The 19,995-nt window shown below is 21.2% G+C and overlaps 7 protein-coding genes across 7 annotated transcripts; 5 read left to right on the top strand and 2 right to left on the bottom strand. All coding sequences in view use genetic code 6, as the record gives it.

The window, feature by feature from the left end:
• Positions 1 to 1,444: 1,444 nt before the first annotated feature.
• On the bottom strand, positions 1,445 to 3,805 carry TTHERM_00838990 (hypothetical protein; the record flags this gene model as incomplete). The annotated part of the gene is made up of 1 exon (XM_001025274.2): positions 1,445 to 3,805. One exon carries the CDS (start codon positions 3,803 to 3,805, stop codon positions 1,445 to 1,447), a length of 2,361 nt encoding a protein of 786 aa, XP_001025274.2.
• Positions 3,806 to 4,805: 1,000 nt separating this feature from the next.
• On the top strand, positions 4,806 to 6,518 carry TTHERM_00840000 (hypothetical protein; the record flags this gene model as incomplete). The annotated part of the gene is made up of 3 exons (XM_001025276.2): positions 4,806 to 5,531; positions 5,648 to 5,842; positions 5,901 to 6,518. The coding sequence occupies 3 exons, from the start codon at positions 4,806 to 4,808 to the stop codon at positions 6,516 to 6,518; spliced, it is 1,539 nt and encodes a 512-aa protein (XP_001025276.2).
• A 940-nt stretch (positions 6,519 to 7,458) lies between these two features.
• TTHERM_00840010 (hypothetical protein) lies at positions 7,459 to 11,021 on the top strand (the record flags this gene model as incomplete). Its single annotated transcript, XM_001025277.2, has 3 exons — positions 7,459 to 9,226; positions 9,345 to 9,418; positions 9,477 to 11,021. The coding sequence occupies exons 1-3, from the start codon at positions 7,501 to 7,503 to the stop codon at positions 11,019 to 11,021; spliced, it is 3,345 nt and encodes a 1,114-aa protein (XP_001025277.1). The 5' UTR covers positions 7,459 to 7,500.
• A 946-nt stretch (positions 11,022 to 11,967) lies between these two features.
• TTHERM_00840020 (SprT family protein) lies at positions 11,968 to 13,992 on the bottom strand (the record flags this gene model as incomplete). Its single annotated transcript, XM_001025278.2, has 1 exon — positions 11,968 to 13,992. The coding sequence occupies exon 1, from the start codon at positions 13,879 to 13,881 to the stop codon at positions 11,968 to 11,970; it is 1,914 nt and encodes a 637-aa protein (XP_001025278.1). The 5' UTR covers positions 13,882 to 13,992.
• A 676-nt stretch (positions 13,993 to 14,668) lies between these two features.
• On the top strand, positions 14,669 to 15,485 carry TTHERM_000840038 (COPI associated protein; the record flags this gene model as incomplete). The annotated part of the gene is made up of 6 exons (XM_012800363.1): positions 14,669 to 14,718; positions 14,783 to 14,887; positions 14,953 to 15,057; positions 15,114 to 15,225; positions 15,282 to 15,308; positions 15,465 to 15,485. 6 exons carry the CDS (start codon positions 14,669 to 14,671, stop codon positions 15,483 to 15,485), a joined length of 420 nt encoding a protein of 139 aa, XP_012655817.1.
• Positions 15,486 to 16,193: 708 nt separating this feature from the next.
• TTHERM_000840039 (COP9 signalosome, subunit CSN8) lies at positions 16,194 to 17,103 on the top strand (the record flags this gene model as incomplete). Its single annotated transcript, XM_012800364.1, has 4 exons — positions 16,194 to 16,328; positions 16,427 to 16,531; positions 16,607 to 16,848; positions 16,932 to 17,103. 4 exons carry the CDS (start codon positions 16,194 to 16,196, stop codon positions 17,101 to 17,103), a joined length of 654 nt encoding a protein of 217 aa, XP_012655818.1.
• A 949-nt stretch (positions 17,104 to 18,052) lies between these two features.
• Positions 18,053 to 18,988, top strand: TTHERM_00840040 (high mobility group (HMG)-box protein; the record flags this gene model as incomplete). Its single annotated transcript, XM_001025280.2, has 1 exon — positions 18,053 to 18,988. One exon carries the CDS (start codon positions 18,053 to 18,055, stop codon positions 18,986 to 18,988), a length of 936 nt encoding a protein of 311 aa, XP_001025280.2.
• Positions 18,989 to 19,995: the final 1,007 nt, after the last annotated feature.

A 19,995-nucleotide genomic window follows, 5' to 3' on the forward strand; every position in this document is an offset into this window, starting at 1 on the left:
TAAATAAATAAACAAGCTATGAAATCTATCATATTATTTATAATTTTATTTTTAAATTAATTGCTTGTATAAATAATTAATTTAAATTTGTTTTTAATTTATAATAAATTGCAATAGAAAATTAAGTTAATATAAAAAATGATCATAATAATACAAATAAATGATAAAATAATTTGCTGAATTATCAACAAGTTGAAATAATTATAAAATAAAAAAATTTAATTTATCAAACTTTCGTCAATTTAATATATTAGTCAATAGATAATTGAAGATGGACTAAAATGAATTTATTCGCTTGAACAAAGAGAAAACATAAGAATATGCCAAATCAAAGTCTATCACCCAAATTTAGGTGATGAAAAATATTATAAATTGATACTCATAAATTTATAAGAATAAATTCATAAGAAAATATAAAAAATATATAAAAATTAATTAAAGAATATTGCCGAATTTTCAGCTTAAGAAAATAATTATAAATTTATAAGAAAATATAAATATATAAAAAATATATTAAAGTTTATTGCCCGAATTAATAATTATAAATTGATAAGAATATATATAAAACCAAATATAGTCTATTTATTGCTAAAATAATTTTCAACTTTAGAAAATAATTATATTAATAAGAAAAATATAAAAATATTTAAAAATATATTAAACTCTATCAACAAATTTTCAATAATATAAAATAATTATAAATTGATAAAGAATAGCAATGTGATAAATTTTTGCCCAAATTTAGACAAGATAAAATAAAATGAATAAGAAAATATAAAATATGTTAAAGTTTACTATTGAAAATTCAATAATAAAAAATAATTAAAAAATATTAATCAAAAAAAATAAATAACTATTAAGCATAAGTTATTTATTTTCAAATTTGTTTATTTCCATAAATTTCTTATTGTATTTTATTTGTTAGAAAGCTTATTCAATATTTTAATATGAACCAATAAATTCTAATAATTAAATTATACATTTTTTATTTTCATTATTGATAAATATTTTTACTTTATTTATCTTTTTCAATTTGATTAAATTCAAAATTTTCTAAAGATTTATTTCCATCTTTGTAAATAACATATCTTTTTTAAATTATTTTTATTATCTGTGAAATTATTTAATGGCTAATAACTATTTCTAAAAATTTTTTATACCATTTACTCGTTTTATGAGTAGAAGATTAAAAATCTAGAGGTAGCTACTGGAGCTGCAAAATAACAGTTGCCTCTAAGTATATATTTATTGATTAAATCCTTTTTCAAAAACTATTTTTCTATATTTTATAAATAAGAAATAATTTAAACTTACTTTATTAACTTAAAACATATGGTGATTATTTACTGTCCTAAAGATTTAAATATTTAAATATTAAAAAAATGAAAATGATACAAAAAAAATATTTAAAAGATCATACATAATGCATTTCACAAATCAAATTTCAATGAATTAAATTAACTAATTATTTTATTTTTCTAATAAATAATTTTTTAGCAAAAGCATCTAAATCCTAATTTTATTGTTAATTTGAGATCCCACTTTCACTACTTTGATATCCTAAGTAACCGATATCTTATTCAATTTCTTATACATCCATATTTTCCAAATCTTCTTTATCAAATTCTTCATCACCTTCTTGATAATTATCTTCATTTACATCTTCTTATATATCGTCGCCTTCTTAGTCAATATCTTCATCTTCTTCATTTACTTGTTCATCTTATAAGCTATTCTCTTCACCTAAATCTTCATCATTTTCCTCTTCAAGATCATCATCTACTTCCTGATCCTCTTCATCTTAATTTCCATAATCGTCTAAGTCCTCTCTATCCAAATTAAGAGAATATCTAATTTAAATGACAGTTTTATTCTAACTGAGTTTATTAGCAAATAATTTTATGTTGTTTTAAGTTATTTAATGGTCTTAATCTACCTTTATTTCAAGGAATTATAGTTTTTTGCACATACTCAAAGCATTTCCTATATTCCCAAAATCATTATTTTTCAAATTATGTTTATAAATATCTAAATCAATATGAGTTAAACTATTTATATGATTAAAACTTTCACCAAAATTTTTTAGAGAATTTTCAGATAATTTATTTTCTTCTCCTAAACCAAGTGAAAACTTATTTAAATTTTTTAAATGTTAAAGCTATTGACCTAAATAACTCATTCCTTATTCACCTATTTAATTTCTACTACCAATCTATAATCCTAATAATTTTAAATTGACTAAACTTTTCATATTGATTGAGAATTATTAAAACCCTTCTTATTTCAAATTATTATAACCTTTTATGTTAAAATTTAGCTCTTATAATTGATTCAGATATTTAAAGCACTGAGATAATCCTATTATTCCCTCTTTACCTACTTTTGAATAAACACCAATTTCAATGTTCAAAGTTTTTAAATCTTTTAAATGACATAGTGACTCTCCAATAAAGACACATCCTTAACTACCTATTTAGTTATCATGATCTATCAACAGAGATAGACTCTCCATGTTTTTTGAATATTTTATTCCATTTGCTATTGCTTGAATACCTTTAGGACCTATTTGATTTACAGAACTGATATTCAAATTAAGAAATTTCAAATTAGAAAGATGAGATAATCCTTAGCCAATTGATTTAGCACCTCCTTGCTAAATATCATTACAATCATGGATCCATACATATAAATTATTTAAATTTTTCATTTGTGAAATTGATTTTCCAAGCTGTATTGCTCCTTCTTTTTCAATAGAATCATCTTCACCAATATCAAATTCAAAGCTTTCTAGATTTTTAAGATAAGATAATGATTTAATTAACAAAGTAGAACCTTTTTATCCTAATTAATTATCTCCTAGAATATTTAATTTAAAATCTTTTAAATTTTTTAAAGTCTTTAAACCTTCTGCAATACCCTAAGCGCCTTTGAATTAAATTTCATTTCCACCATAAATAATTAGTTCAAGATAATCTAAACTTTTCAATTTTGTAAGCGCATTTCCTAGGCTAATTGCTCCCTACTAGCCAATATTATTATTATAACCTATTAAGAGTTCCAAACGATTCAAATTGGTTAGACTTGAAATTCCTTTTGCTAAAGCTTTTGCACCTTGAGATTCTATAAAGTTATCCATTTCTATATTTAGTTTTAAATAGCTCAAATTAGATAAATTCTCTAAGCTTTTTCCAAGCTAAATAGATCCACTTTCTATTAAATTATACTCTCTAATAGAAATAGTCAATTATTGTAAATTAATAAGATGAGCAATTCCATCAGCTAATTTTTCACAACCTTCTTTTCCTATTGAATCCTAACCAATTTATAAATTTAAATTATTGAGTTTCTTCAAATATCTTAAGCAATCTCCAATAGCAGAAGCTCCATTTTAAGATAGGTTATTTTATCCTTCGAAATTTATAATAAGGCTCTCTAAATTTACTAAATTTTAAATAGCGTTAGATAAATATGAAGATCTTTATTCTTAAAAGGGGCTTTATCTAGCTACATTTACTTCTAATTTGACCAAATTTTTCAGTTGTTAGAGATATTAAAAAAAATATTGTAAAATGTTTTCATTAAAGCAACTCTCTTCTTATATAATGATGGTTAATTCGAGTAAATGATTTAAATTTGTAAGTTACAATCCTAACTAATTTATACCTTCCTAATCATTTGTATTTAATACTAATTTTAGTTTTCTAATTTTACTATGTAAGGAAAGCTTAGTTTCAATAAACTCTGCTCCATATGTGCTTGATAGATACAAATAGTAGCTCTCTTAATTTTAGATTTCCTGATTCATTTGATTTATCTTTGTTATGAAACTTAAATTTATTTATTTAATTTATTGTTCACACAATTTAGAAATCCAATTAATTAAAGAAAAGATATTTAAATTGAAATATCATTTGATGAAAATTTATGGTTTTTATATTATTTCTAATTGATTACTGAATTATTTACTTACTTACTTTTAAGAAAATAATTAAAAAATTTTAACTTAATAAAAATAATTTATTTTTATGATTTAATTTAAACACCTTGCTTAGTATTATTTATTTATAAAAAAAAAAGTTTATATAAAAATTTAGAAAATTTATTTTTTTAAAAGATTTCCATATTGATCATAAAAAATTTTTTTTTGTTTTTAGAAAAAGTTTATTATGGATTAAAAGCCAAAAATAATTTATAATTCAATTATTCTAGTAAGGTTTTTAATAAATTATTTCTTCTCTTCAATGTACTAGGATATTGATCAAGAATTTTAAAATAGTATGAGATAAGAGATTAAATTATTAAAACGATTCAACTAAATATACCTAAACTATTTAGAATTTCAGGTAAATTAATTCATTTCTTAGAGTAAAGGAGGTTTATCATAAACTGTCAAAGAAAATAACTATTTAAACAAACTATTCATCTATTTTATATTTAATGCTGTTATAACATTTAAGTGTATAAAAACATATCAAATTTTTTATCACAATTATTTAATTTATTTTATACAAATTTCAATAAACTATTAGGTATTTTTAATTTTCTTAAATTGTTTTAATTATTAATCACAGAGGTTTTATTCTTTAATTTAAATAATTATAAAATTTTAATATTATTTATTAATATTTTAATTGAGTTGTATAATATCTTAAAATATATATTTATTTAGAATTTGAAAAATCAAATAAGTTATTTCATTTTTAGTTTTTTTATATTAGAGTTAGGTATTAGTAGCTAGGTATCTATCTATTTTAAGTTTTTTACCAGTTAATTATTTTAATTAATTCATATTCTAAAGCAAACAAATGAGTAAAGTGAAAAGCGATATTTCAAAAAACGAAGCTGTTTAGTAAAGGGAAATATTAAAAGAATTATATTAAAAAGATCTTATAAATAAATATTCAAAAACTAATGGATATGATAGAGTTTATCTTATTGAGTAAGTAACTGATTTCTTTGCAAAATATAAAGTTAACAAAGAGAATATGGAGCGCTTAGAAAAAAAAATGCTAAAATAATTTGATTAGAATTACATGAAACACTTTTAGATGAAGCAAGCAAATATCATTAAAGAGAAATCAATCAAAAAGAAATCAAAAATAATTTCAACAGCAAGTAAAAAAGTTTCATAAAGTAAGTAAGAGGATAAGCCTTAGAGTTAGGAGTAGTCTAAATAAGTATCGTAAAATTTAGATGAAGCAACAAAAAAAAGTGAAGTGTAAAAGACTGAAATTTAGAGTTTAGGATCAGTATCATTGGCAAATTCGAAACCTTGTGATCTAAAAAAATTATGGGAGAGAGAAAATGCAAAATTAAAGGAAAAAAAATTAAAAGAGCAAGAAGAAAGAAGGAAAGAGCTAGAAGGACAAAAGAATACAAGAAAATAGTAGGAAGAATAAGAAAAAAAGGATGACATTAAATACATGTAGTAAGTCAGAAAAGAAAATAGAAAATTAGAAAGGTAAGATAGGGAAAAAGCTAAACAACAATAATTATTAATGGACAAAGAAGTTGAAAGAATAGCTTAGCAGGTATTTATTGTTTTTTGTTTGTTTGTTTGTTTGTTTGAAAAATATCTATTTTTTAATAAAGTTTGATATGTAGAATATAGGAAAAAGTTACTTTTTTACTTTATAAATAAATATAGAAGGAAGAAAAAAAGAGATTGTTGCAGGAAGAAAAAGACTATGATTTGAAAAAACATAACGAAATGATGGATATTTTAAAAAAATAAAATAAGGAGGAGGAGAAAAAAGAAGAAATAAGAGCAAGAGAAGCTAGAAAGCTGTTAAGAAATCAAATAAGAGATATGAAAAAGTTTAACAGAAGATAATAAGAAGAAGTAATTTTATTATAGAGTTTTATTAATAAGTATTAATATATGGTTATTTATTGTGAAGAGAGAAATTGAAAAATAAGAAGAACAGGAGAGAATGAGAGTCTATGCTGAATTAGAAGAAAAAAGGTTTATATAAAGAGAAAAAGAAGTTAAAACTAGAGAGGAAAGAGTTTAGCAGGTTATGAATGCTTATCATGAAAGGACTGGAAAGGATTTAGACGAGTTGGCTAAGTAAGATGAAAATAAAATGTTCTAAGAAATGCTTTACTAAGATAAAAAGGATAATGAAGTCCAAGAAAATAGAAAAATGATAATCAAAGAGAATAAAATGATGATTAAAAATACACTAATGTAGCAAATGGATGAGAAAAAATAAAGAGAACAAAAGGAGAAATTAAGTGAAATTAGGAAAGATAATTATTTTAATGATTTAAATCAAAAGGAAATTAAAAAGCAGCAAGAAGATGCAATAAAATTTAAAGAAAATTAAAAAACTTATAATTAGCTATTATAGACATAAATATAGGAAAAAAATGCTCCTTTGTTAAAAAAAATGAATAATAGAGAACTGCTATTAAATAAAAATATACTCAAGTAAATACAATAATAAACTTCATTGCCTAACTCTCCTGTAACTAATTTTCCATTTATAAAAAAAATTGTGATTAAGGATTTTTGAACATAATTAAATAATGATAATGAACTGATTTTTACAAAACTAAAATAAATAAAGATATAATTATTGAAATAATAAATATTAACTTTTAAGAACTTATTTGCAAAGAAATTATTTTAGATAAATGCTCTTAAATAAAAATATACTTAAATAAATAAATAAATAAATAAATAAATAAATAAATAAATAAATAAATAAATAAAGTAATTAACTTCATTACCTAACTCTCATTTAACTACTAACTAATTTTGCTTTTATAAAGTGATTAAACAAAGATTTTTGAATTGAATTAACTTCATTTCCTAACTCTAATGTAATATATATATTTTGCTTTTATAAAAAAAAATTGTGATTTAATATTTTTGTTTTAACCTTTAAAATACTAAGTTTATTAAATATTTGTTTATTAAATGTTAATTTAAAGAGATACTCTAATATTATAATGATCAATTTTAAGATAAAAATTGAAAAGAATGAGTTTTAGAAACTGCTATTAAATAAAATATTTTCATATAAATAAATCAATAAACATAATTACCTAATTCTCTGTAATTAATATTCCTAAATGTTGATAAAGATTTTTAAGATTATAATAAATTAATTTATATAAAACTAGCTTAAACATTTATTTATCAAATTAAAAATGTTAAGATATACTCTCATTCATTCATTTTCAAATTAATAAACAAAATCGAACTAGAATATTGCAAAAAGATCACTTTTAAACTACCTACTTGCAAGGAAAGAATCTATGGTGTATATTTTGTGCTTATTCAATTTTAATAATTTTATTGTATGTATATATGTATCTTAATTATTTTACTATGATAAATTTTCTAAGAAATCAATATTTTAAAAGATAATTTAAATCTAAAAACAGTAACTTCAACCTCACAGATTTCTATATCTCTAATTTATTTAAAAACAGACAATATATCATTAAAAATAATATACTTAATTATTAGTAGGAGAATAAAGATTAGCAATGAGTTTAAATCAACTTGAAAAAACTACAACAAAAGAAGAAATAATAGAATAAATTTAGGGCTATAAAGTAGTGCTTCAAACCCCTTATGGTAAATTGCAATCATTACCTGCAGATTTGTACTCCAACGGAAGAAATATCAAAGTTATCGAGCAAAATATAGATAAATTTGTGAGGCCATTTTAATCTTCTTCATACTACGATTAGCAAATAAGAAATTAAATAGTTAACTCCTGTTAATAAGCAATATTTAAAAATTTAAATTGCTCATCTTAAGTACACACTTGTTTGGCTTTTTAAGCTCAAAAAAATATGGATTCTTTTGTTTATATTTCAAATTTATTCCTAAACCTAGTTAATACAGAGAGTTAAGATGTAAAAATCAATGTTTACATTTAAAATTACCAAAGTTACAAAAACGTATTTCCATGGTTGATGATAGCAGAGAGAATGAGATTAGTAACCATAGAAACAGATACTTATGGGAATATACAATAAAACAGTATAGTAAATACAGTAGTAAACCACATAAAAGAAACAAAGTATCATATCATTTAAGTGAAATCTACTTCTTCTAAAACTAACGAGCCTTTAAAAATAGAAGATATTATTAACCAAGTAGAAGCCTTAAGAAAAGAATATCCAGAATGCTAATTTTATACTATTTTGGATGCTTCTTAGATTGTATTTTAAAAATAATAAGAAAATGCATTCAGTTACTTTGATTTTATTTCTATCTCCTCTTCTGAAATTTTAGGTGGCTAAATGGCAGCCAATTTACTAATTGCAAGAAAGGATATTTTAACAAAATTTGCTTAGGTTGATTTACAAAAGAATTTATTTTAAGCAGATAGCGAGCAGCTTCTAAGAATATGTTAAGCCTTAGAATATTGTAATCTTAACAATATTCAAAGTATGATTGATTCATCTGAAAATAGTAAATTCTTTTATGATGAAATGTAGAAAGTAAATTAAGCACTCTAAGCATAAAGTGTACTAATGAAAATTGATTTAGGAAATATCTAATCTGCCAATACAAAAGGGAAGTACTCTATTTTGATGTACATAGAAGGAGGAGAGTCCTTTGTTGATGACAAGGAACATGAAGGAAATGGTAGGCCTATTCTTTAATCTCGATTTTTAGCATAATTTTTAAATGATTTTTTTGGAATTTAAGTAAAATGTAACAATTAAGTTAAAACCCCAAGCGGATTTTATTTTTCTGACATTCCATAAAATTTATGTGAAACGCTTGGAATGGATTAACAAAATGAATTTAAGCAGATTAATAGCAGCACTATTGAGCTTGACATCCATTTTTTGTTAACCAAAGATGAAATATAATATATTACATAGGCTTTAAAGTTGATCGCATAAAATGCACTTAAAATTATCAAATACTATTAAAATACCACCTAATAGCTTAAACTCTATGTCCCACCAGAATATGATTTTTCTCTAGTAGCAAGTCTTTCCTTTTAAGGAAATGTTAACAATTTTAAACCAATAAAAGAAAAGTATGAAGAATAAATTTAAGCTGTTACTAAATTGATGAAGAACCCTGATAATTTCTACTCTCTTTAAGAAGGATGGTCAGAAGAAAAAACTGTCATTTTCCCAATTAATAGCTATGATGAATACATACCCAAAAAACCTAAATTACAACTTTCAAGGCAAGCTATTCAATCAAAAATAGAAACTGAAGTTGCTGAAGAAAATTAAAAAAGTAAAAATGTTTTTTTAATTTTGTATTTTATTTTTTTAATCTAATTTATGAAAATGTTTTGGAAAAGATTTTTTCTGTTAAAAATTTGTATTAAAATTTAAAAAAATTATTTTGATAGGAAATTCATTAATTAATGAAGAATCAGTGAAATCTTTTAAGCAGAAAATTCTTTAAATATAAAAGGATGAAGAAGTATTTATTACAGATATTTTATAATTTATTTATTTAATAAAAAATTATATTTTTAAAGAAAAAGGTAGAGACTGTTATTCAAAAGATTTAAGAAGATCCTAAAAAGGATGAATAGATCTAAGAGCTGAAATAAAAATTAAAAGAACTAGAAATATAAAGTAGAGCTAAAGCAGAAGACTAGAAAAAAATTAGACAGGAAATAAAATAAGAAGTTGAGAAAGAGTTGAGACATAAACTTTAGATTGAAAAAGACTACTAGTTTCATAATACTTTAGTATAAAAGGAAAAGAGAATAAAGAACTTGAATAAGATTTTTTAGTTTTATTCTAATTTGGTTGATTATCTAGAGCAAAAAAAGGAACCAGAATAAATCATTAATGTAAAATAGAGAAAGAATAAACGAGAATAGGTTATTGTAGAAAAACCAAAGTCTCTCACTCTCAATAGATTTTTAAAGTTTTGTAATGACTTTGAATTAATCAATTAAGAGCTAGATATTAAAACACTTTACCAGCTATTTAACAAAGTGGGTTCAACTTTAGGTGAAATATTATTTGAAGAGTTTTAAGTCCTATTAGAAAAAATGGCTCAAGTGTTTTATGAAAAAAGTGATAAGCTCTTTAATTAATTTGATAGAATTGAGTAATTCTATCGTCATATAGGATTAGATGATTTTAAGCTATTTAAAAATAAGATGAAATAAGAAGGATTAGCTCAGTTTTCATTTATTTTTCATGACAAATACAAAATATACAATTAAGGGCATGTAATTCCAAACAATCCTGAGTTTTTAATGTTCAATCCTCGCTTTATTGAAAATGATTAAAGTCCAATACATAAAGGTTTAAACAAGAAATAATCTAATGACAAAGATGAATTGGATTGGAATACTTAATCAGTATAGATAAACCCTAAAACTATCCTAAATGACAAATTTATATCTTAAGATGAATTATTTACAGAAATAGCTCTTTAATCAAACGCAACTTTATCTACAAAGCAACCATATCAATCTAATCTTTCATCAGCTAGAATGTAAAACTCAAATTAGAATCAAATATATTCATAAATTTTAGGAAAAAACAACTAGCAAAGCGCCTAAAATTTAATATAAATACCAAACTATTATAAATATTCTCCATAATCACCAGAATCTTCCAAGTTATCAAAACAAAGCGACCATTCTAAGGTAATGAGCAATAAAAGCGATATTTTCTCAAATTAGTACTCTAGCCCATAATACAACTCTTTGCAATAAAAACAAGAATAACCTGATATTAATTATTTTTCTGACAATAACTATTAAGCAGATCAAAGAAAGTAAAAATTACTTTTAAGGGCAAAGTAAATCTATGAGTAAGAGAGAGATAAAGAATCCTATCGTTTGAAGTCTCTTTAATCTGAATCTCCTAATGTTTATAGTAACATAAAGCAGAGTCCTTATAAACTATAAGATTAGTACAATTAATATTAAGTTAAATAAGGCAATAAGTAAGAATATATAAGCTAATCATAAATGCTTCCAACTAACAATCATTACAACCATCAACAAGGCTTATATCAAAATTACAAAAACCAATATAAAGGTTAACAAAAAAGGTGATTTTAGGTTAAATCAATAACATATATTAAAATATATTAAATAAATTTAAATAGATTTTTACTCTTAAATATATTTTTAAAATTTTATTTTTATTTATGATGTTAAATTTTAATTGTATTAATTTATTTCAATTAAATAATTTAATATTAAAAGATAATTTAGTATTTTTGATTCATTTTTAATTATTCAAAATACTCCTATTAAAAATTAAATCACTTTAATCTTAATCGAATTATTTTGAGAGAAAACAATCTATTATTTTATATATCTATTTTTAATTTTAAATTATAATTTTTTAGAATATTAAAATTACTTTATTCATAATCAATTTAGTTTGATAGAAAAATTTATATTTGCAGCTAAAATTAATAAAAAATTATTTTGCTATTACAATTTAAAATTATTTTAATCTTATTTTATTCGTTTAATCTCTCTATGTTTATTTATTATATTAATTTTATAGAAAAATAAAATTAATCTTATCTATCAATTCATTTATTTTTTTTGAGAAAAATTAATTACTTTTTGATTTATTTTTAATTATTAAATAGTCTTCTATTAAAAATAAAATCACTTTAATTTTAATAAGCTTATTTTGAGAGAAAATAATTTATTTTTTATTTATTTTTAATTAAATTTTTTCGAATATTAAAATAAATTTATTCCTAATCAATTTATTTTGATAGAAACATTTCTATTTTTATCTATTATTATAGATAAATTATATTGCTATTAGAATTTAAAATTTATTTAATCTTAATCCATTTATTTTGATCGAAAATTCTCTAATATTTATTTATTGTTTATTATTATTATTTTATAGAAGAAATATAAAATTTATCTTATGAATTTATCTATTTTTATTTTGAGAAAAATTAATTACTTTTTTATCTATTTTTAATTATAAATAATACTTTTATAAAATATTAAATTAATTTAGTTTTATTCATTTGTTTTATAAATTAACCTGTTGCTATAATTAAGGCTTGTAAATAGCATCTTTAAATACTTTAGAGATGGGATTTTATGTTTTCAAGTTTATATTTTTTAGTTCTTTAAAATATATTTTTAAATTTCCATAATCAAATAAAATTTGGTAATTCTCATCGAATTTATTTAGCTAAAAATTTGGGTAGTTTTCTATCTTAAAATCTTATCCATCTTTTTCTTATATTACATTTTTAAGAGAATAAACTTTTTCATCTAAATTGTATATTTTTTACAACAAATCAGATATATCAATCAGAAAATAGCTAGTATTAATTAAATAAATAAAATATATATCTTTGCTAAAAGATTTGTCTCTTGAAAAAGCAACTTGTATTTTAACCTGACTAAGAAATTAATCATTTTCTATAATTTAATCACTTAATTGTTTTTCTAGGCTGTCCTCTAAACTATTATTTTAGCATAACTAACTAGATTATTACTATTGCTGTAAATCATCATTTTTCATTTATACATTATTTGCATTAAACTTATATGATATTTATTATTGAGAGTTCTATTTATTAATCAGTTACTATAAAAATCCCATACTTTCTTCAGACTCGAGAGAGGAATCAGATGAATCTTAATTTTTTTAAATTTGAATGTTTTAACTATTATTTTTTTATTATATTTCATTTTATTTAACAAAATAGTTTTTATATTGAAATTATTTTGGATTATTTTGTTATCCTTATAAAATATTTTCTTCTTATTATTAAAACTTTTAATTATTTTATTATAATGATGTCAAATTTTACAATAAATTGTTTTTACTATTGTCATTGTTTGAGTTAAATTCATATATGTTAGAAATACTATTTTAAGTCCTACCTTTTTTATGAAAAGCAAACTATTCAAGAGAAAACTCATCATTAGATGAATTCTATTTTTATATTGTTTTAAATTACGGGTTACTTTTTATTTATTATTAAGAATTTTAATTGAATATAATTTGATTAGAGCTTGGAAGGTTATTTCCTAATTCGTAATTTCCACTTATACTATCCTAAAATTAAGGTTTTTTATACTGCTCAACTAAATTAGAATTTTTTTATGTAAATTCTTTGTTTGTTGAGCCTTCATTCGCTTTTTCAGTGTCAGATATCAAGTATCTACTTATTAAGGATTATAAATTATCTACTTTAGCTTCGTTTTTCTTTTACTTTCTTTTATTTTGAACACTCTTTGTATTTGATTCCTCGCTTTTATCCTTTTTTGTCTTTTTTACTGCTTGTTTAGAAGGATCAGGTTTTCCATCATCTCCAAATTCTGGACCATCTATTTTAATAAATTACCCTCCACAATTTTTTTAATGGCTTTCAAACCAAAAGTCGCTTTTTTGAGGTGGTCTGTTCATTTATCTCTTGCAAATTCCAAAATAAGGAGGTGAATTTTAGCAAGGTCCGTTGCATTTCCAAACATGGACTCTAAAAGACTCTACTTCATCTATAAAACTATGATATACTGTTATATTTAATCCAGTAACTGAATTGATAAAGTTCATTAAACTCTTAAATTCTTCACCATGTCCTCCTTCAGTTAAGCATGCCTTAGGATTTGTCAAAAATAAAAATGCATGAATCATTTCATGCAATAAAGTTTCTTTAAGCTCATTTGAATTTCTATATTACAATAAAGATTCACTCAAAGTTATTGTGCAACTATTGTATGAAGAGTGTTTGCAAGTACCAGCACATGAGGTCATTCTTTTGCTCCACTTAATTTCACAAGCTTCTAATCTATTCTAAAAAAAGTAAGCATCATAAAATAAAAATAATTCATATGAATCAGGAACAACAGTTTCAGGTCTATTACAAAAGAAATAGTAATTCTGGTCAAATTATTCTACATTTACGCTTTTTTTGCTCATTAAAAGAGATATTATTTTTTAAATATTTTCAATTAATACTTTCTTATTGAATATTCTTTGAATTTTATGATTAAAAATTTGAGATGTTAAAAATTTATTTACTCTTCTATTCAAATTTTAAAAATAAACCCGCAATATTTTTGGAATTATTAACTAGAAATAGTGTAAAACAAACTATTTAAACTTAAAATAAAATATTAATTTACAAGTCAAAATAATTTCTAACATTAAATAAATCTATTATTGATTGAATATTATTTAATATTCCATAACTTTGATTACAAATAATAAACTAAGTATTTTATTAATAAATTGTTGAAACATAAAATTATTTAATCTTTTTAAATAAATAGCTGAATTAACAATTACAATTTATTTAATAATATAAATTATATAAATAGTTTTAAATAACATGTTTTTTAATTTACAAACATAATTATTTGTAATCTAGTAATAGCTGAATCTATTACTTATATAGTAAATTGTAGATATGTTATAACTCACTAATTAGATTCGTATTACTTATCTTTATTGAGTTATTAATTAATAATTCACAAATACCACAAAAATTGTTCTAAGATTTGATTTTTATCATTAGAATTATTTTAGATTTGGTGAGTAAATTAGTTTATTAAGTTGAAATTTTCCTTGCTAAATAATAATCTTTAAATTTTTTAGCCAAAGAAAGAATTGCATTTAAATTTATAAATATTAAAAATTTCCAAAAACTTAGAGACTAAATTGTAAATAATTAGAAAACATTTCAAATTTAAGAAAGTAAGTAAAAATGGGTAAAAACACAGCAACTGTTATTAAAATTATAAATATAGGTTTAGCGTAAGCATATAACAGTCATTTATAACGATATTGAAATAGTTATTTTTAAATAATTTAATTTTAGATTGCTATTGATAGGTTTGTCGATATATCATATTATCCTATTGCAGCCATTTAATGACATTACAACTTTAAAGTTTTTTAACTTTTTCACTCCATTCTTTTTGATGTACATTTTTACTTTTGTTTTAAAAAGAATTAACCTTTTAAATAATTTATATATTTATTAATTAGTCTTTTGGGTGCAATGTTGATTGCTGGAGAAATGAAGGCTGAGTTTGTCACTAATTATTTCAAGTTTTTATAAAATTTCCTTGGAAGAGGAGTCTTCAATATTTAGTAAAAAATTATATTAAAATGCTTTAGATTTCTTAAGTATTATTGATAAAATTAAGTTTGGCTACAATCGCTGTGTATATCTATGAATCTAACGATGTGTTAGGCTTCATATTTGGAGCAATCATGTTTTGCTTTGGCATATTTTACATCATACTTCACTTCTGCAAAGTAAGATAATTTGAATAAAAATTAAATCAGTTTAATGTATTTATAAAATAAAATAGCCAAAAGACTTGGGATATGATAATGAAGTAAGTTTTAAATATTTATCAGCTTAAAAAATAGATATTTTGTTATAATTTTTATTTATTGGTTTATTATTCAATGTAGTTGTTATCATAAGTCTAAATTAATTTCTTTATCAAAGTCATCTGTAAATCAATTACTTTTTATTAATAATCAAATAGTATTCTAGCGCAAGTGTTTGAAGATCTATTTAACTTAACACAGAATCATTATTTTTATTAAAAATACACAGTATATTCACAAAATTTATAAAAAAATTAATTATTAATGTTAATCCAAGTATCAATTTTATGTATATTATTTATTTAGAAATAGATTTTAATTTAATTTAAAAAAGACAAATTAAAAAATTAATTTTTTTTTTTTTCATTTAAATTCTATGAAACGCAATCTGATTTTTTTTTTTTTTGAAATAGTTTTAATTATAGATTAACTATTCAATAAAAAGCAATTTATTTGTGATTATATAAAAAAACTAAATAACAAATTCTGATGAAATTTTAGAAAAGATATTTTATAAATAATTTATCAAAAAATAATCAGAATGCATTATATCTTCGTAACTTGTAGATGCATTAATTTAGAAGGATGGGTATTATAATAATAAATAAAACTAATAAAATGAATGAGATGAGATAAGATTTTTGCTTGAGAAAAGAAGTATAGGATATCTAAGCCTTGTACTTAACATTTTATTGATATGTCTCTTTTCTATGATTTTATTGAATGCATTAATATATATCTTATCAAAAAATTCTCAATAGACTCTGATTTGATTTGATTAGATTAGTTAGATTCTTTGTAAAACAAATATATCAAAAATTGTATCAATTTTAAGAAAAAAATAAAGAACAAATAAAAACATAAAGAAACCATAACATTTAGTTAAGATGAGCGAGCATTTAGGTAGAAGCAAGGAAGATTATGAAACTTTAGTGGTTAAGGAAATCTCTAAGTTACCCAACAATACTTAGTCGATTGAAAATATCATTAAAATTTTAGAGGATTTAGAAGAAAACATTAATGTAATTTCTTTTAATCAACTTAGGAGACCATGTGTTGTTCCTAAATGAAATAAATAGAAAATTAGCTTAAAAATAACATTTAATATGAAATTAAATAGATAACCATTGAGGAACATTCTGTCACTCTCCTTTAAATTTAATTTTTATGCTACTTGATCAGTTATGATTTAGAAAATGCTAAATTCTTCTGGGCCAGAATTACTGTAATTAATTAGTTGATGATTTTCAATATCATTCAGATATTTTAATTCGAATTACTTATCTTATTTTTTAAATAGAATGAAAAGAAATAGAATTAAACCTTATAAGAAATCCACAAGATATTGTTTGTTCTCTGGTCAGGTTAGTAAAATGCAGCTTTCTAATTGATAGCTCAAGTGAATAGCAATGTCAACAATAAGAGTATTTCAAGTTTACTTCATATGTTGCACTCTGCAGTTTTCTAAAAAATCTTAAAGGAAATCACTTTAAATTATGCTAACTTAAGCATCAAAGAATTCTAAAATTTGCTTGCATTGAAGTAAAATATTATTTTTTTTAAACTAATTAGAATATAAAAAACTATTATCTGATTTATTAATTACAAATTAAATATAAAAATAGCGAACAAGATACCTTTAAAACCATCTAAAAATTGAACTGGAAGACAGATGAGTAATAATTTGTTTATCCAGATGCTAAGTATTTGATGGACAAGGAGAAATTTAAGCAAATTAACGAAGAATAAATTGATTAGATTACTAAGTTAGTATCTTTCTTAGATTCTCTCTAGTGAATAAAATAAATATTGTTATTTAGCAACATGTATATACATACAATAAATAATACATAGGATGTTAGAAAAAAATTAGCAAAGTTAAAACAAATGTTTTTTAAATAAAGAAATCGTTTTTTTTACTTTATACACAAAATTATAATATGAACATTTAAAGATATTATTATTAAGCATGCTTTTATAGATTATATAAAGTTAATTTTTAATATATCTAAAGCATCTACCTAGTTAATTTGATAATAAGGAAAAAAAATCATATTAAAGAGTATAAAAAAATAATCCAAAACAATATTTAATGGCGTTTATGTGAAATTTTATTTATATTATAAAATAAGTCTTTAATGATATTTATCAATAATTTAAATAATTTAGAGAAATCATTCTGTAATAAAAATAATTTGCTTGACGTTTCTTCTTAAAAATAAAAATAATTTTTTTATTTGATTTTAAAATCAAGAGTTAATATTTTAATTATTTTATTAAAAATTAATATCTTAAAAGTAGTCTTCTTATAATATTAATTGCTTCAAAAATATAATAACAAAATTAAAATAATGTCTTTAATAATAAATAAACTGTTAAATAAACACTCAGTTTAAAAAAGATTTAAAAGCACAATGTTTTTTCTAAATATTTTTTTAGAATATTTTATGAAAATAATTTTAAAAGAAATTATTGAAAACTATTTTTAAAGCCACATTTTTGAAAGAAACTCTGAAATAGTTTTTATTTAAAAATAAATGACGTTTTTGGTTTATAATTGCTCAAAAATCTCTTAAAACAATTGAAAGTAGAATAAATTTTTGAATATTTTTGTTAATAGCGAATAAATGGTTTGAAATTAGAAATTAATCAAAGATACAATCTTTAAATCTAAAGTAAATTAAACAAAATCATTAGAAGTTTCTTAATTTAGGTTAAGAATATTAATTATTTTAAATTAGGATTAATGATAAAAGGGATATTTTTTAACAGTAAAAATATTTTTTAAAGTAATTCAAAACTTTTTTAAGTAGTATGCACTTATTAGTATAGGAAAAAAACTATTCCTGTTCCTTACCCTTTCTAAGAAAGGTTTGATGTATTGGATGGATAATACTTAGTCCCTAAGCCTCCTCTCAAGCCCTTAAGTGCTTATAATGTTTTCACATTAATGTATATGAGGATTATTAGAGAAAATTATCCAAATGAACCTACATCAGTTATATTAAAAAAACTTAGCAGTTTATGGAATGATGATGAGTTTATGATAGACCATAAACTAGAAGTGCTAAATTTGATTAAATATTAAAATTATTAGTATTACAATGAAATGCTTTATTATAAAAAGATTTATGCTAAACCTAAATTGCCGCTTTCTTCTTTTCAGATCTATTTAAAAGAAAGATATATTTAAGTTAAAGAAGAATTATAAACTTCAGATATTGCCACTATCACGTAGCATGTTACTTATGAGTGGAGCTAATTGACTGAAGAGTAAAAATAAGAATATTAACAAAAATATAAAGATAATATTGTATATTTTAAAACTGCTATCTCAGAATATGATAACACCTTTAGAATTCCTATGAAGCAATATAAAAATATATATAATTTATTTGTAATAGAATAATATTAAGGTAAAAAAATAAAGTTCAAAAGCTTAGAAGAGCACTAAAAGTTTACTAAACAATTGCAAGTTATGTTTAATTAGCTAACACCTTAAGAAAAGCAATTTTATGAATAAAAAAAAATACAATTAGATGAACAAATAAACTAAGAAGCAGAAAAATTCAAGAAATATTTTGATCTATCAGAATAGGATTACTAAGATATATAAAAATTAGTAAAATCTTAATCAAAAATCAAAGATATAAACGAAGATCCTCAAATAGCCTTCATGTGAACAAATATATTTTATTTAAAACTTTAACATCAACAAACCAACCATTCCATTTATTAAATTAATAAAAAAATACATTTATTTATGTAACTTTAAATAGTATTTCTAATAATTAATTAATTAACTTTGTTTTAATTCATATTTATAAATGCACTAAAATAAATTTTAAATATATTTTCAATTAAATCAATTAATTGAATATTTTCAAAAATATCATTTTTTATAAAAATAGTAAAATAATTTAATGACTTAATACTTTAATTTATGATAGTTAATTCTTATTCTTTTTTAGTTAATTAATTTAGCTTATAACCTAAATTTTTCTACAGGATAAAGATTAACAAGAGGTTGTCAACTTTAAAATTTTTGTTAAATTTTTAGAAGAAATTGCATTTTAGAGAATATATATTTAAGAAAGTTTTTAATTTTATATTTTCATTTTTTATTTAAAAAAATGCTCTTCTAAAATTATTTAATAATATTATTGCATTAGATAAATTATAAATAAAAAATAAATTTACTAGTGCAACTATAAATAGATTGAAAATCATTTTTAAAAAAACTCTGATAATTAGTTAATTATACTAATATTTATTATTTATATGTAATTTTAATTAATTGTTAAAAACTTAAAATCAATATTAGTTTATAATAGATTAAAGGTTAACAAAAAGTTAACTTTAAAAATAATTTTAAAAGATAATTAATTTTTCAATCAATAATATAAAAAAAATTTTTACATAAAATGTAATAAAATAATTTGAAAAAAATCTAAAATATTTTTCAAAATTGCTAGATTACACCAACAATCTATATGAATGTAATAAACTTCATTAAATATTTTATACACTGTATTTATCCCTGGAAATAAGGAGAAAAAGAAGTTATTCTAATTTTAAAAATTCAGCTAAAAAATGATGATTAAAATGAAAATCCAGAAAATACTAAAAATAATTATTTAAATTCTTTGAATTGACTAAATAAATTTCATTTCATTTATTTAATAAAAT

Source organism: Tetrahymena thermophila (genome assembly GCF_000189635.1).
Source record: "Tetrahymena thermophila SB210 genomic scaffold scf_8254359, whole genome shotgun sequence".
Lineage (NCBI taxonomy): Eukaryota > Ciliophora > Oligohymenophorea > Hymenostomatida > Tetrahymenidae > Tetrahymena > Tetrahymena thermophila.